Raw genomic sequence first — 18,498 nt, forward strand, 5'->3', positions numbered from 1 at the left:
GAACAAAGTTACGTGAACCTTCGATAGCCAGTCTGCGAGCTGATAACTTCTACCACTATTAATACACCATTTTTCTAGCATACAGCATAAACAGGCTGTGTTTATGTTAAACAAAGAAAAACAACGTTGAAGATGGTAGCCTAGACGCTTGGCGCGTACCAAGTTAGGAGAGCAAAAACTAAACAACTGACGCGTCATTACCCTCGCACTGTAGACCCAGTTTCAGATTACACGACTAAAAAGAAAGTCGTCGAGCGCAGAGATGTCGGTCTATACATTCCACTTTAGTGAAATTGAATTGAGTTTAAAAGCATCTCCTCTGCCGCATTTAATAATCTAACTGGAGTTTTAAACCTACCCAACAGTTTTTATCCAGACCAACCCACGTGACAAGTTGTGCAGTCGTGTGACCAGAGTCTTCTGGTCTGGGATGGCATGGCATTCTTCACGTACACAAATCCACGAGTCACTGCACTTTTACCTTGGCAATAAAATCTATGTTTTTTTGTTCAGCTGGTAAACGGTTTTCTACAAAGCCACAGCAGCAGAGGGATACAAGGCCGTTATTCTAAAACTTGGGGAACGAAAAAGACTGAATTTTCCTTCTCGGAGAAATTCAGAGCTACAAATCAACGTATATGTGTACTCTGACTTTGGAGAACTATTTAAAAAATCATATGTTATATATATGTATGTATGTATGTGCGCCGAGTTTGCCCCAGTCTTGTAATACACACACACACACACACACACACCTTTATATTTTAGGAAATTATTTTAAATACAATCTTGCAATACATTTGAAACACAACCTCAAGTATATGTTTTACTGTAAACAGGCGTTGGCTTGTGAACACGTCCCCGAGAGTCAACAATTCTTATGATAATTTGCCCCTCAGCATTTAAATGCCTGGCGTCTGGGTAGCGTTGCTAAGCATTTGAATATCGCCAGGTGTCTCGTTGTTGCCGTGCTAATTATATACTCAGTGTGCGTGTTGAAACTAATGTGCAGTTTTTTTGTAAATAAGTGTAGGTTTAAAATTAAACGAGAAGAACAGTTTGTTTGCTTTAGCGAAATTTGACAGGTGACTTATCGTATATTCGTGGGGTTGAGTGTAATTCATCGCTTCAGTGTGGAATATTTTTCTTGCTGAAGAGGATATTTCGAAATTTAGAATATAATTCTTTGAACCTCTTTTATATATATATATATATATATATATATATATATATATATATATATCACTGTAATTCGATACTTCAGTTTTGTATCTTTTGTTCAGACGAATACCAATTTAAAGTAATTTTTATCTACGCTTTACAATGATAATGATAAAATAAATAAGATTAATGTCAACATCTTTATTACAATAATAAAATGATTAGAACAATATTGTTGTTGGTTGTCGTGTTATTTAGGTGTGGCTTTTTTTAATGAAAAGTTACATCAGAAGGAGAGAAAAAAGTATCTATCTTTACATTATATATGTGTGTGTGTTTGTGTGGGTATGTCCATATGAAACCTAAATGAAGATTATTAATTCATATCCTTCAAATTTTACATCAGAAGGAGGGAGAAAAGTAGTACCTTTCTAACTTAAATGAAAATAATTGATGTCATTCAAAATATACCCGAAAGCTTTTCTGATAGACAGGAATGCTACGTTGATGTATTGCTGGGTCAGGGTGCTTTGCATTGAAACTAATAAGGACTTTGTAAAGGATTTCTTGTCTTTCATTTGCATATAGGCTTATGAAATCCCCACGCTATCGTATATCGCAGGCCCCACGTTAATATACGACGGTAAGTCAAAGAAAATCATTGGCTATCCTGTTAAACATAGATTCTTGACGTTGCATCTGACTGTAAGCCCATAATGGTGACGTCATACTTGTGCTTTCAACGTCATTTAGCTCAACATGTTGATCTAAAGAGGCATTCCCAGTGTTAGGCCTATGTGTTCCAAGGTGGATACGCTTAACCACTCGTGTTTTCCGAATGGATGAAAAACATGTTGCTCTAAAGGCGATTTTTCCCATAAAAAAGAACTGGCCTAAACATTTTTTCTTGTTTGTCTTAGCAAAGGCTTTGGATGGAATGGTTCTTGAAAGCCTGGCTTGTCTAATAATTTTTTTCGTTGCAATTGCTAGCCTGAAACCCATTTTTTATATTTCTGTATAACCATGGGAACCATACTTGGATATGTGTTTCTGTTAATGCTACCGCAAGTAAGTAATTTGGTATGTTTGGTATCAAAGTTGTGCTTAGATTAATGCTAAAAAATTAAAATATCTTAAGCGTAGGACAGTCAGTGGACATAGACCTTCTTCAACAAAACGCAAATGCTTTTAAATCGAATAACAACAGTAAGGTCTGCTCTGTGAATTTTAATGTTTTCCTAACAACACTCTCAACGAGTGCGCCATGTTTGGGAGTTTTTTTTTTAACCAACACGTTGAGGTAAACGCCGTTGGAGTTAAGTTGAGCCAACATGTTGAGCTAAACGGCGTTGGGGTCTCAAGTGTGAAGAGGTGTTTATTTACCATACCAACGATCCATAATCTCACTGATCACTATATTCATTACTGAATAGCCATAAAGTTAGTACTGTAGTCAATATGGTCATCCGTTCGAAATTTTAGTCAAACTTGTCATTAGGAAATCATTACCAAAATTGATTATGAAATACCGGAGTCACTGAGAATTCTCTTATGGAAACCTTATTGCGAAGCCTAGTTTGGGCAAACCTACATGAATGAGAACAGAAAGGTCGATAGTTTGTCCATAATCAAAGGAACTCGGGTAATATATTCATTGTGATTGTAACTGGGGAACTAAATTTGCATATGATATCGAGATGGTATTTTTGTGATCTTGTATTGCAGTATGGTCATTCAACCCGTGGAATAGTGTGTCATTCCGTTATATGTATTGTATATATATATATATATATATATATATATATATATATATATATATATATATATATATATATATATATATGTGTGTGTGTGTGTGTATATATATATAGTGTGTATGTGTATATACACAGTCACAATCTTTAGGCAACCATCAATGGAATGGGCTGGTTAAAGTTAAAAAACTGATCATGTGGTGGTCATCTGTTTGATAAATAGAATCATGAGCAGGACACTCCTGCAATCACGAGCTGATTTCATGATAATGTGAATTAGATGTTAATGAACTTGAGTTGATTTGTATATATATCTGTGTGTGTGTATGTGCGCGCGCACGCGTGTACAATACTTGAGATTTTAGTTAAACAATAAACCATTCATTGCAAGTAATTTATACTGTGGCATGTGGCCCTTGTCAATAAGACATTGTGTCAGAATGGAAAACAAATCCTGTTAGAGTGTAAATGAATGAGAGAGAGAGAGAGAGAGAGAGAGAGAGAGAGAGAGAGAGAGAGAGAGAAAGGTATATATTGATTAGTGTCGTATCATGTCTTTGCAGATGGGACTGCGGGTCGGCTCAGCTGTGCGGCCGTACCCATGAGGAGGAACCCGGCGACTGAAGGAGCCACTGCTGGTACCGGCCTTAGTTCCAACGGGCGGCCGCCCTCGACGAAGCCTCTTCCCCGCAGCAACTCTTCCCCTCTCGCTCGAAGGCCTCTCTCCTGAGTCTCGCCCTCGTCTCCTCCTACTCCGCCTACTTGAAGAGAAGCAGATTAACTTGTCGTTCCGCCGAAGCTGCAGTCGTCTTTCCGTCAGGCCATCGTCGATGCTCACGCGAAGGCGTTGCCACGTATCGTATTAATGGCAGCTTTTATGTTATGAAGTCTTTTTTATTTAAATATCCGTCGGAACTCTGATTATAATAGTGAATGAGCTGTTTGATGACGCAGGGAAAGGTGCGGTCTTGATTTAAAGCTATTTGTTCGTAGCGTACACGAAAAACAAAATCTGGAAAGAGCAAAGATTCCATTCTCTTTTTAAAGAAGAAGAAGAAGAAGAAACTGTAAATAAAAGGTAAATAAAGAAGAAGAAACTGTAAAAAAAAAAGTAAATATCCAGTTCTTGTAGGTGTTGTAATCCGCATTAAATAGACTGCTAAAGCGTTGCAGTAACTTTACGAGGAGATCCTGAGCCTTCATTGTGACACGAACTTCGAAGTTAGAGCCATTTTGGCGGGAAGCTGAAGGAAGTCGAGGGTTGGGAAAAGTGCAAAGGATTTTCAGGGTACAAAAACATCAAGGAAATTTAGCCTCTCGGACCTTCCTTCGGAGATTAACTGAGAGGTTTTCGCCTTTAGAATTTTTTCCCCTTTTTATCCAAGAGTAAGAATAAGCCACGGTGGTTTTAGTGAGGTTGTGAGAAAAGAAATATACGTGACATTTTTAAATATATTTTGAAATCGCCCTTAAAAATTCGAGATTTACAATCCAATAACACTTGACGCAAAAGTGCCATACAGAACGATAAATAATTCTTATAATATTATTTCGAAACCTTTAATATTTTGTATGTCAGAGTTTATGATTTTATTGTGATATTTTTTTTACGTCGTTCCCTTACAGTGTACCCTCCTTTAAATGAGTTACGAGGTATTTTAAAGCGTTCAGTTTCTGAAATGAAAATACACGAGGCATTTGTAATGTCCGTGACAAGCTTTTAAAAACTAGCAAAATAAGTTGAGAATTGACATTAACCCCTTAACAGTTAAAGCTGAGTTACAATCGCCTATAGTGTGAAGTCTCCTTGCGTGTGGTAGTCCTCCGTCCCCTCTTAGGCCTAAGCGGTGATTTATAGGCTGAGACCCCTTGAAATGTTACCGTTATTTGAAATATAGATAAGACAGAGTAGATAAATATATTTATATTTATACCCATCCGTCCTGTGTTGTTCGTGAAATTGTAACGTATAGAAAGACAGTGGTTCCTTTCAAGGTTGTTTAAGCGATAATCCCAGAGGTATATTAGAATAGTTAAGAAGTACGTGTATAAGTCCTGTCAAAGTGTAAGCGTCGCATTCCTGTTTTAGACTGTGAGAAGTAGCCTTTATTCCCCCTTACCCAAAAAGGTCCAAAGTATCCCTCGTCCACACTTCCGTCCTGTTCCGTGTCCCTCGTTCAGAGGCTTAAAACTTAGCCTTGAAGATTAAGGCTACGCTGGAAATCACCAAAACTCTGCAGGTGACTAAGATTCGACTGGTGTCGAGCGCCTCGAAGCCCGGCCCCAGGAGGAGAGGCAGCCTAGACTCGTGTACTTCTTCCACCGCCGGTAGCGACTGCTGTCACTCTTCCAACAAAAGCCTCAAGAAGAGCCAGGACAAGAAGAAGAAGAAAGGGCGGCCCCACAAGAAGAAGAAGAGAGAGGAGGAGAAGCCCTCGAGGAACACTTCCAACAGCAAGAGAAGTCCCAAGGCGAAAATGGCCACGGAGGAGGACCCGTTGTCGGTCACCCTTGACCGCCTGACGCAGGCCGTCACTCAACCTGTAGAAAATATGGACACCATCAAGACACTCATCTCGAGGCTACACTCCAAGCTGAAGGTTCAGGGTGAGTACACTTTGCATTCACATTCATTTCGTTTATTTCCAGGAGTTTGAGTACAGAAGAATTTTCATATGAGGTCGGCCTAGGCATCACGCGTGTCTGGTTGCACGTGTGCGCGTGCGCCTGTATGCTAAATGTATCTGTCTGGAGTTGAACATCTTGCTTAGTAGTGAAATCAGATACCGTCGTCCGTTGGTATGTTTCGTCAGATGAGCTGTTCTTTGAATTGGAAATAGACAGATATGGTTGTATAATTGATTCAGACATTTGTTATCAACTTCCTCCTTCATTAGTCGTACTTATCGTTTTCATTTCCTCCGTTGTTCTTGTAGGAATGATTTAATTTTGATTAGCCTACTTTCTCCATCCTTTTTCGTGACAGATCACCCGTTCTCATGTTAACAAAATACCGTTCTTTACACGCATTAACATATTCCTTAACAGTTATATCCCACCAGTCTATCATGGTCGTCCAATTCAGACCAACCGTTGATATCCAACTCCCCCCTCCCACCCCAAAATTCCCCCCCTCCCCTCTGCAAACAGGTCCTAGTTGTTTAGCTTGTTTTTTTCGTTCGTGCCATCACTGTGGAAAAAAGGAATGACCTCTTATTTTGTTGGTTCATATCGGAGTCACGAAAACCGTATTGGATATTGGCATTCACTGGGACTCCAGCTGACTGTGCCATTGCGCTCTGCAAGTACAGTACCTTGTGATTTTGGTTAGCGTGTCGACCCAGAGGAATTCGTTTGATCGTTGCACCTGTAGGAAATGCGCTTGTTTACTTATTTTATTCATTGATCACGATTTACCACGTGTTTAGTTTGAATATTTGGTTTTAGCTATTTATAAGTATGCACTTCACCCTTACTCCCAGATAGGGTCCTTTTAGACCAGAGATTTTGGAGTTGGGTTTATTCCAGATAATTTGATAAAACGTTGTTAGCTGTCAGAATGGGATCATATTTAGGAATGGCTAATTGACCAATAAATGTAATTTTTCATGCCTTATTTACTCAAAATAATCTCTGTTCGAAGCAAAGACGTGACATAGACACGTGTTCTGGTTCGTAGCCTTCGTTGATGTCCGTAAAACACTCAGATTACCCATAATTATTACGTTCTTGATTTAGAAATGGGTAATGATGTGGAATAAGGGACATGTGCAACGCAAGCACTCATTGAGAGAATTCAGACGACTTAATAATGAGTAATATGGTTTCCGTGGCCACAACTCATCACACCTACTCTGGTATCTACCAGAAGTTAGATTTTTGGATTGGGTCACCTAAGGTATGGTTTTACTAAATGTCATCAAAATCAGTTCATGCGTTCAGGAGATGTTTTGTCACATAAACATACTAAAAGTCGTAATTAAAAGGAGTATTTCCTCCCAGCAATACTGTTTGACTAAGAGTTATGACGGTACTAGTTTCGCGGCCAAGTGGTTGATTCTGAAGATGCTGAACCACACTTAACCTGCCCTGTGCTGTCAGTCTCCTTATGCCTCACCTCTGCTGTACTAGAGAAGGATCATTGTTCCCCTCAGACTCTCCATGTCTTAAATTGCTTGTTATGAATCTCCAGGAACGAGGAGAAATGCCGACGATGGAGTCAGCAAGAAATTAGGTCAAGCATTTCTCTGTACTGGGATTCTCTGCTAGTGTGCCACGTCAGATTGTCAAAGGAAGAGAGATGCCTAGTAGACTGTTCATCATGGAGACTTTACGTGAGCTGTTTGGACATCTTTTCTTCGTTTTTCGTTTTTTTAGGGTCATCAATAACTGAATAATTAGATGGGCTGATGATAATATAGGACTAAACTTTAAAATTACTTATGTGAAAAAGGTGCAAAAACAAGCTCAATAGTTAGCTCTTGTAGCTACCATAGACTATGCAAAGAAGCATGTTATTACGGTCTCTCTCTCTCTCTCTCTCTCTCTCTCTCTCTCTCTCTCTCTCTCTCTCTCTCTCTCTCTAATAAATATCCAGTTTAAAAGATACAGCTGCCACGATTAAGTTTCACAGCGGTCACTTGCGCTTCCACGATGTGTCTGCTATTGACAAAATGAGTGCAAGCAAGCGACAGAGGGACTCTCTCTCTCTCTCTCTCTCTCTCTCTCTCTCTCTCTCTCTCTCACACACACACACACACACACACACTGATGGATCAGGGAGGACATGAATCTGCAATTTTCTCTACCGCTGCTTGCGGATTTTTCTTGTGATTCATCATGGGAGTTGTCTGGGGCTTTTTGTACTTCTGTATGCGGAGAGAACGTCCCCTAATTGTCTTCTCTCTCTCTCTCTCTCTCTCTCTCTCTCTCTCTCTCTCTCTCTGTGCGTAGCGCAGTTGTAGTGCTCTTCCTCTCTGCCGGCAGGGCGTCCTTGGCTGACCTCGGGAATAGGAAGCACCGGAGAAGGAGCATTTCCTTCAAAACCCTGTGTGTGCTTCTGTTGACCTTTGTAGGGAATCCTGTATCCGGTTGTTAGTCGATTAACGTGGGTCGTAATTTGGATGGAGTGGGAGAGGAAAGTAAGAAATAACAGGCGGTTGTAATCAGCGCTTCGTCAAGATACGTATCATCATATAATTTAAAAAATGGGGTGGATTGGAAAAGGGAATCCTTACCACATTTGGGGAAAAATCGTCCCTCAGGTAATTAATTCCGACGTCTCGTCTAAGTAATGGGCCTAATGTATCGATATGTAATAATGTCTTGCGTGCTGCACCCACAACTCGTTATACCTCTCTGTGATTGAGTCGATTCGTGAAATACGATAATGTTCGCCAAAAATTCCTAGGAAACCCGATAAAGAAGACGGACGAGTTTGCAAGGCGCGTTATTATGCATTGCGAATTCGTTTCATTTTGTTTTGATCTGATTCATCACCGGTGCATTATACCTGATGGTGATTCTCTCATGTTTATTCGTCGTATTAGAAGTAGTTTCCTTTATCGGATGACGGTGTATTTCAGTGTTGTTTTTCTTTCTACAAGTTTCTGCAGTTTGTCTTTAGACCGTCGGAAAACATCAACCATTTTACATTTCATTTACGACTCCTCTTCGAACCCCACGCACGTACATCTACTGCACTCTTTCTGATTCCTCCCGTCACTCCATCCTTAAAAGGATTTAACAGACAAGGAGACATAATGTGCCCCCTGTCTCGCAGACTTTCACACCAAACGAGTCACTCTTCTTCCTGCTTATTCGAACACATTTGCTTCTTTTACTCTGAGACGAATTTTTTCTCTACATTTTCATTTGCCGTAGGGAAGCTTCTCGTTCTCGATAAAGTTCCTGAGCTGATTTTCCCTTCATTTTAATTTTTATTCCTTTTTTTCTCTCGCTTTCTTTTTTGGTGTCTTAACTCTCTTTTTGCTCATTCAGTTGCACCTCAGTGTTAGAAAAAGATATGGATACACACACACCCACACACAAACACCCACTCTCACACAAACATTGTATATATATATATATTATATATACATACTATGTATATAATATATATATATATACACACATATATACATGTGTGTGTGTGTGTGTGTGTGTGTGTGTGTGTGTGTGTGTGTGTGTGTGTGTGTGGGTTTCAGATCTGTCAATAAAATTTTGTCCTATGTCCTAATGAATGTCAACATGGACTCTCACTGTGGTGAATGCAAAGGTTCGTGCACATAGCAGAACATTTCTCTTTGCGTGCAATGTGTCATCATCATCTCGCCCATTGAAGGAAGGCTTTCATGACAGGTAAGAGAGAGAGAGAGAGAGAGAGAGAGAGAGAGAGAGAGAGAGAGAGGTTAGTTTGCAATGCCCTTGTTCGCCCTCATTCGTGATTCCGTGAATGCACATGGCGAGAAGGGTGAGATTACATTGCTTCTCTCTCTCTCTCTCTCTCTCTCTCTCTCTCTCTCTCTCTCTCTCTCTCTCTCTCTCTCTTCAGATATCGCATTTCGTCCTTCACTTTTAATGCAGGGATTGATTGATACTAGGTCAAATCTCTCTCTCTCTCTCTCTCTCTCTCTCTCTCTCTCTCTCTCTCTCTCTCTCTCTCTCTCTCTCTCTCTCTCTCTCTCTCTCTTCAGATATCGTATTTCGTCCTTCACTTTTAATGCAGGGATTGATTGATACTAGGTCAAATCTCTCTCTCTCTCTCTCTCTCTCTCTCTCTCTCTCTCTCTCTCTCTCTCTCTCTCTCTCTCTCTCTCTCTTCAGATATCACATTTCGTTCATCATTTTTAATGATGAGATTGATTAGTGCCAGGTCAAATCTCTCTCTCTCTCTCTCTCTCTCTCTCTCTCTCTCTCTCTCTCTCTCTCTCTCTCTCTTCAGGTATCGCATTTCGTTCATCGCTTTCACTGCTGAAATTGATTGATGCCAGGTCAATTCTCTCTCTCTCTCTCTCTCTCTCTCTCTCTCTCTCTCTCTCTCTCTCTCTCTCTCTCTCTCTCTCTCTCTCTCTCTCTTTGTGACGGCGAGACATGGATGCATTAGCAGATTAGTTCTTAGTATTTTAGTATATACGTACAAACAAACAGTACGGTGATGTCACGTCGTGACGTCACCGTAACAGTGTACCTCCTTCAGACAGAGAATTTGATCAGACAGTTTAATGGACAGGAGTCCTTAAGAAGAGTGTAATTAGCCTGTTTGAATTCTGTCAGATATTTATTTTAAAAGATTGCATTTTTCGTTTGTGCAGAATTCATGTTTTTAAAAATTTGGTTTCAATTCGTAGAAATGTTTGAGTTTGTTTTTCGAACCGGCGCCGATTTTTCTCATGTCTCGTCAAGTCTTTTTGTTGTGGTTATTTTACTTCGTTGTTGTCTTATCGGTTTTTGTTCTTTACCAGTTTTTGTTCTCTCTCTCTCTCTCTCTCTCTCTCTCTCTCTCTCTCTCTCTCTCTCTCTCTCTCTCTCTCTCTCTCTCTCTCTCATTTTGTTGTGTTTAATTTATTTCGTTGTTGTCCTATCTTTTTTCCTTTACCAGTTTTTGCTCTCTCTCTCTCTCTCTCTCTCTCTCTCTCTCTCTCTCTCTCTCTCTCTCTCTCTCTCTCTCTCTCTCTCTCTCTCTCTCTCTACAGATTTCGCAGTTCGTTCGTCACTCTCAATGCCGGAAGGATTGATGGTAGGTCATCTCTCTCTCTCTCTCTCTCTCTCTCTCTCTCTCTCTCTCTCTCTCTCTCTCTCTCTCCGCCCCCGCCTTCAGCTGGTATTCAATTATAATGTCGTAGGCATTGTCCGCTCACGAGGGGGCCTGTTCAGTTAATCGAGAAGAGTGAATGAAAACGATTTCTTGGTCCGACCCCCCATGAAAAACTGTTGTTTGGTTGTGTATGATGTGAGATTCACTAGCGCCTACGCGATTGTATTTATTAATTTAATTACTTTTATTATAGAGAGGCCATCGCGGGTAAATATAGTACCCATTATTTTTTTTTTACAAGGACCTTTTGGGTAAGCGTGTAAATTTCTTGTTTTATCGAGAAATATATTGGATAGAAAAATGTGGTGCTTTTTCTCGAAGGGATAGGCCATCCTCTCATCCTCTAGAGGGCTGAAAGGATATAAGAATTCGTGAAAACGGAAGCTGGAAGAGAATCCCAAAGCTTTGCAGTAGATGGGAAATCTGCCAGTGAAATTTTCAGTCAGAAATTTGATGGTTAAACATCAGTAGGCAACGGCATATTAAACTTTGTTTAATGGACGAGACCTTGCCTACAATAAAGAATAGACCAAACAAAAGATAACGGTGGGTGGAAAGAAAAAGCGGAAAATACCTGTCAAAATGAAGGATGGGTCAGAAGAACAGGAAAGACAATGCTGGGCGGAACAGTGTTTTGTGGTCATAAATAAGGGACATGAAGGGGATAAATTGACTGATATACCAGATGTCGAAGAAGACCTGAATGTCCTTATTAATGGATTCACATTTCTTGAAGTGGAGTCAGTAACAAAGTAGCTCTGGAGATAGAAAATATGGTTATGTTAGAATCATTGCAGATGGTTTTAACTGAAACTGAAATATCACTTCATATACAACACCTTCTAAAAAAACATAACAAACATCTCACACGTCTCGAACTCTCGCCATACCCGCGCAATAACTTCTCGCTGCTGGGAAGAAAGGGCGTTGGGTCGGGTATGATACATGAACCATACGTACCGGGGTCTAAGCGATGTCAGGCAGGGCAGCCGATCGAGACCACAGGTCTACCCCAAAGCCAAATCAAAAGTCCTTCAAAAGAAGGCATCGTGCTCACCCCATACAAAAATGGGAATAAAAGCACGTTAAAAGAAAAAGAAAGAAAGATTTTACCAGAGTGTATTATTATTATTATTATTATTATTATTATTATTATTATTATTATTATTATTATTATTATTATTATTATTCGCATTGAACAAGCCCCCCAGGGACCATTCACTGGAAATTCAAGCTTCCAAAGAATATGGTGTACATTAGAAAGAAGTAACGGAGGGTAATGGGAAATACAGAAAGAAATCAGTTATTAAGAAAAGGAAAAATATATTAACAAATTAACAAATAAAAAGATAAAAACGTAAGTAAACTATTAAAATAAAAGGAGAATTTTTTTAGGTTAATACGTTGCATCTACGCATGGACTTTCGAAGTTCCAATTGCACGAGAATATAGCAACTGTAGAGGCATAGCACTTATGTCTCTTGCAATGAAAATATTCAATATACTTTTCAGTCGGTTGTAGACAAAAAATAATAAAAAGCTTAGAGACGAACAAGATGGTTTTGGCAAAGGCAGGAACTGCTTAGATCAGAAATATATGTCAAGACATATTGTGCAACGGTGTCTGAAATTATAAGACCCCTTCTGATGGCTTTTGTTGATTACATAAAGGCATTTGACAGTGTCCACAGACCAGTATTATGGAAGGTCTTGCGTCACGGTAATATGCCCGTGAAATAAGTAACGCTAATTGACATTATTCATGAAGAAGTAGATGTGAAGTTGATGTTGACGGGATCTTGTCAGGTGAATTTGCATCAGATGAAGGGGTGCTACATGGGGATGTTATGTCACCTTTGCTGTTTGGCCCTCTCATGAATTTTGCAGCGAAAAGGTGGTTGCAGATGGAAGAAGCGCAGATTGGAGTAACGATAGAAAGTTGACAGACTTAGAATATGTAGGTGGTGATGTTTTCTTCAGCAAAACACCTCGGTATTTACAAGGAATATGCAGATAATACTGTCTTAATAGGCAAAACGCTCAACTATTTGCAAAGAATATGCACAATAATATCGTTTTAATCAGAAAAACGCCTCATTATTTACAAAGGATATGCAGATAATACTATTTTAATCAGCAAAACGCTCAAATATTTGCAGAGAATGTGCACAGTAATATCGTTTTAATCAGCAAAACATCCAGTATTTACAAAGCGTGCATAATATTTTGTATCACATATCTAGAGATGGGACTCAAAATAAATGTAAGAAAATCAGCAGTGACGGAGTATGACAAATGAACAATATAACATTAGACGGAGACGGATTAAAGAGGTTTTATCGAGTTGAATTTAGTTATAGACTAAGACAGGCAAATTGAAAAAAAGTTCAGCCTGAATAAGAGATAGATGTTAAGCGAACTGAAATTAATTACGAAGGTAAGATGATATTAAAGTCAATACGATATGCATTGCTATGCAGATATGAATCATGATATGACAACAAAACCACGCGGATAAAGTTTGGTCGATTTGAGAACAGTTCTTTGATGAGAATATTGTGAGTTAGATGGAAATAGATTTAGAAATGATACCATATTGAAATTAACGAAGTTCCACATGTCAAGGGGATAATGATGAAAGTGAGATGGAGATGGCACTATCCTGTGGAGAATAGTACGTGATAGTGTCATCTGGTCTCTGATAGTGTCAGCTGTGCTCTTGTGGGCACCAGAAGAGTTAGCAGACCAATACCAGAGTGGATGAGAACTGTGCGACGTAAGGTTGGAGATTTGTGAAAGATAAAGCTCAGGAAAGACGTGAATATTTTAGTCGATAATAATAATAATAATAATAATAATAATAATAATAATAATAATAATAATAATAATAATAATATTATTATTATTATTATTATTATTATTATTATTATTATTATTATTATTATTATTCATACTGAACAATACTAAAAGACCACCGATTTGACGGTGTGAAAAAATAGTTAATGTGTCTTATACCGGCTGAGAGAGAGAGAGAGAGAGAGAGAGAGAGAGAGAGAGAGAGAGAGAGAGAGAGAGAGAGAAAATATCATTCCCCCTCCTTTCTTTCAGTAGCGGCTATTATAACACGGACAATGACGAGACGCCAGAGTGATGTAGAGCAATTAAAGCGTCACAGTGATGGCTCAGCGGCCCCCATAAAAATGTACAACATCTAATTACAAAGGGGGGAAGAGCCAAATGAGCCACCTTTATGGATGATTGCTAATCACCTCCCCCCCTCCCCCCCGTGTTCAGTCACTGCTGAGATCCATTTAGTGATGAATTAATTGCTGGCGGACCCTTTAGGGCCGGAAGAGGAAGGGCCGAATTTAGGGGCGGATAGATTTTTATTTTTTTTTTTTTTTATGATTAGCACCTGGTTATGGCACTCTTAAAGTCGTGAGATTATATATATATATATATATATATATATATATATATATATATATATATATATATATATATATATATATATATATATATATATATATATATATATATATATATATATATATATATATATATATATATATATAATTTGCGTAGTGTGCGTGCGTGCTCACGCGCTTATGTTTGTATGTTAGTATGTATTTATATGCGAACTTATACGCCTGCGGAAGAGAGCATTGTATACAGGCATTTGAAATGAGTATGCAATTGTTCGGCGGAATATATATTAATAATCCCAGAATTGGATATAACAATAATTGTATTTAATTATCTAAATATTACAAGAATGTACGAAATTCTTTGTTAGCATAATAATAATAATAATAATAATAATAATAATAATAATAATAATAATAATAATAATAATAATAATAATAATAATAACAATAATGATAATAATAATAATTTCTTTGCAGTGAAAGAGAAGTATCTTTGCTGATTTTCAAACATGGGCCATTTTCATCTCTCTGTTTTATATTTGCAAGGAAAATGGATCCAAGCTGCCTGCAGTTCTCCGGTCAGGATTGGCATTTCATGAAATACAGCAAACGCAGCAAAAGTGTACCATGCCCCATATGGGGTAGTGCCGTCAGTGCACCTCATGCGGTGCACTGTAGGCATTACTTTAGGTTCTTTGCAGCGTGCCTTCGACCCCTAGCTGCAACCCCTTTCGTTCCCTTAACTGTACCTCCATTCATATTCTCTTTCTTCCATCTTACATCCCACCCACTCCTAACAATTGGTTCATAGTGCAACTGCGAAGGTTTCCTCCTGTTACACCTTTCAAGCCTTTCCCTGTCAATTTCCGTTTCAGCGCTGAATGACCTCATAGGTCCCAGTGCTTAGCCTTTGGCCTAAATTCTGTATTCATTTCAAGAGTGTATCATGCCTTGGTAGTTTATATAAATGGTCTTTGTAAGATGAAAACGAATGCGGGATTGGCAAATGTTTCTGTAATAATCTAGACTCAGTGTGAACTTTGGTTTTTGAGGAGAAATGTCAGAAACTCGTGAATGATTGAGTGAATATTTTGGACGAGTGAAATCTTTGATTATGAAAGACTTTTGACGGGATATGCGCTTTTAAGACCGTGACAGACCGACTGATTAAAGAAAGGTCATTCGAAAACCACAGTATAGACTACTCCTAAGAGTGTTACGTAACGCCTTCTCTCGTTGTCCTCCTCCCCCTCCTCTTCTTCTTCTTAGCTGACGTAGGTGCTTGGGTGTTCTGGGACCTTCGCTGACACTCACCGCACCTCCTGCACTATTATCTGTGAGCTGAGTACGTTTGCACTCACTATTCTTGTCAGATGTGGTGAAGCACCTCTCTCTCTCTGTCTCTCTCTCTCTCTCTCCCTCTCTCTCTCTCAGTAATATACAGAAAAATCTTTTTGTGTTTCATCGCTATCTTGTTTTGGTATAAAGGATCGTGAGACATAAGAAATTGCTTAAGGATATTTAAAGTTAAGGATCATTTTAAACCTTTTGGTTTCGTAATCGAAAGTGGTTTTATGTTTCAGAGAGAGAGAGAGAGAGAGAGAGAGAGAGAGAGAGAGAGAGAGAGAGAGAGGTGGATTATGTTTTTCCTCCTCCGTGTGCTTTGATCTCGTAGCATTCAGGGGAATCTGAACAACGCACGTAGTAGATTAGTGGAGTAGTTGTTGTATTTGTTGAACTTAACGATTTGGAACTTGGAGCCCACCCCTTTTCTCTCTCTCTCTCTCTCTCTCTCTCTCTCTCTCTCTCTCTCTCTCTCTCTCGCAAACCATATATATAGATTGATCAGATTTACTGAATATATTTAAGTACTGATTAAAATAGTTGTAATCGTTTAGAGAGACCTAGACTTATATATATAATTTCAATGTTTCAAATAATAGTTTGTGAAAATGACTGAAGTATCGGTTATGGTCCTTCAAATAAGAAATGAAACGAAGGCATCGCATTTTTATATAAATATAATTACATATTAAAACGAGTCTATAACCCTTTAGTTAAAGAAATAGGAAATCTTCGGTATTGTGTAAATGAGCGGGAGATATTCATGAGGTACGACGTGGCAGGACCGTCGGCTCGGCATCAGCTGCTGCCGGTTTGACGTTGGTGGAAGAAGAGCTCAGCTGACGTCGTTGCCAGACGTGGAAGGTTCACTGAGAAGACGACCTTCAAGTGCGATATTTTTTTTTTTTTCCTTTTCTTTTTTTTAAATCTTTCACTGCTTCTTTCCCACACCTGCTTTGGCTCCGGGCTTAAGTGTATTTGTTTATTCATTGTTGAGATACTTCGTTTTCAGCGAGGATTTCCCGTCTTGTTGTTGGAGTGTAGTTTTTTTTTTTTTTTGCAATTGTTACTCTGAAGCCTTGCTCTTCGAATGTTTTATTATTATTATTATTATTATTATTATTATTATTATTATTATTATTATTATTATTATTATTATTATTATTATTTGAGGAGTAAGAATTTAGATAATTGTGTTTAAGTTATTTAGGTGCGTTCATTCTCTCTCTCTCTCTCTCTCTCTCTCTCTCTCTCTCTCTCTCTCTCTCTCTCTCTCTCTCAGTGGTATGGTAAAACTAAGGTATACTTAACTTTTTTTTCTCTCTCTCTGTTTTATATATATATATATATATATATATATATATATATATATACATATATATATATACTGTATATATATATGGATGGATGGATGTATTTATGTATATACATGCATATATATATATATAAATATATACACAGTATACATAGTATTTTTGTTCACATATACATGTGCCTATATGAAAATACTCAAATGCATATAACATATGAATACCCTCAACCTTCTTCCGAGCCGAATCATTGCGGCATTGCATATCAGCCGACATGCATTTATTCACCGGACTAGAAGACACGTACCCCTGGACATCTTATACATGCCAATGCAGTAATTGCCCTGATTGCATACACCACGCTCGTCTTACCATGCCGTGACGAGGCGCAGTTCCGGACTTTGATAAACGGCGACAGGGGGAATCACAGTGGAGCTTCGGAGTGAGAAACTAGTGCAGCCTCGTCGCCGGAATATGTTTTCTTTTTATCTCCCATTAAAATGTCTTCAGGTTTGGTGATAAGATTCGGGGTAGGCATTACGTTGCGTGACTGTGATGAGGTCAGTGTCCCGCCTTCCCGGCTCTCTAGAGTTCCTAGTAGTGAAATATGGCAGTCTGACTCCGTAGAGTTGTATGGACTCGGTTACAAATCAAGATTTGTCTCTGCATTACTTCAGTTTCACGTTTCAGTAACTGTTAGTTTCCTCTGCTTACGTGTCCGCTAGATTTTTGGGGGGATTATTAAATATCTGATGCTGTACTTGAGGTCATATTTCCCGTGGGGGAGCATTGCTGTCAGTGTATACCTCGTGCGGTGCACTGTAGGCATTACTAAAGGTTCTTTGCAGCGTCCCTTCGGCCCCTAGCTGCAATCCCTTTCATTCCTTTTCCTTTTACTATACCTCCGTTCATATTCTCTTTCTTCCATCTTACTTTCACCTTCTTCTAACAGTTGTTTCATAGTGCAACTACAAAGTATTCCTCCTGTTACACTTTACAACCTTTTACTCTTAATTTTCGTTTCAGCGCTGAACGACCTCATAGGTCCTAGTGCTTGGCTTTTGGCCTAAATTTTATTTTCCATTCCAGTCCATTGAGGTCGAATTTGATCGTTCTTTAGGTACATTGGGTCCTGAAAACCAAATTTATAATGACTGGGGATTTGTCTCCTGCGTCGATGTGAATTGCGGTTGAAACATTTTGCGTTAGAGGTATTTATGCAGGTTTCACTATCAGGCTTTAACCTAATTCTATCGCCTTGGCATCACGTTTGTTCACGGGCATCACGTTTCGTTTCCATAGTCATCTGGTGTACCTAGGCATTGGCACTGCAAGGTGGCACCACACCATGCTTGTGCTAGCCCCGAATTCATCACTTATCAGGAATCTATTTTAACCTCACTGATAAAGTTCCTGCCCGGTGTGTCTTCTTTGCCGGAATTAGCATAAGTGAGGTATATATTTCTGAGTTCAGTAGACTAGATTTCTGAAGGGGTTTGAGAAGAAGTGTGAATTCATACAAGACAGAAAATTTATCGAGAATGGATAACGTCAATATGATGTTCATACTTCGTATGTTATGTTCAGGTTTCAGACATTAGCATGTCAAGAACAGAATAAATTCATTTTTTCCGATATAGAAATTCAGCAGTCAGCCCTTGATCGAGAATGTCTCACCTGAATGT

The 18,498-nt window shown here is 38.9% G+C and overlaps 1 protein-coding gene across 5 annotated transcripts in view; it reads left to right on the forward strand.

Annotated features, from left to right (window-relative positions):
- The window catches only part of LOC136832575 (cytosolic carboxypeptidase 1-like), a 198,322-nt gene that overhangs the window by 87,165 nt on the left and 92,659 nt on the right, over positions 1–18,498 (forward strand). For 2 of the 5 annotated variants that reach the window (XM_067093648.1, XM_067093646.1), the window contains one exon: positions 3,479–5,522. In XM_067093648.1, coding sequence (XP_066949749.1) covers positions 5,393–5,522 — 130 coding nt within the window. In that variant the 5' untranslated portion in view covers positions 3,479–5,392. Of the gene's footprint in view, positions 1–3,478; positions 5,523–18,498 lie in introns of those variants that run through there. The other 3 variants (XR_010851263.1, XM_067093649.1, XM_067093647.1) reach the window with 3 other exon arrangements.

Source organism: Macrobrachium rosenbergii, chromosome 50 (assembly GCF_040412425.1).
Source record: "Macrobrachium rosenbergii isolate ZJJX-2024 chromosome 50, ASM4041242v1, whole genome shotgun sequence".
NCBI lineage: Eukaryota > Metazoa > Arthropoda > Malacostraca > Decapoda > Palaemonidae > Macrobrachium > Macrobrachium rosenbergii.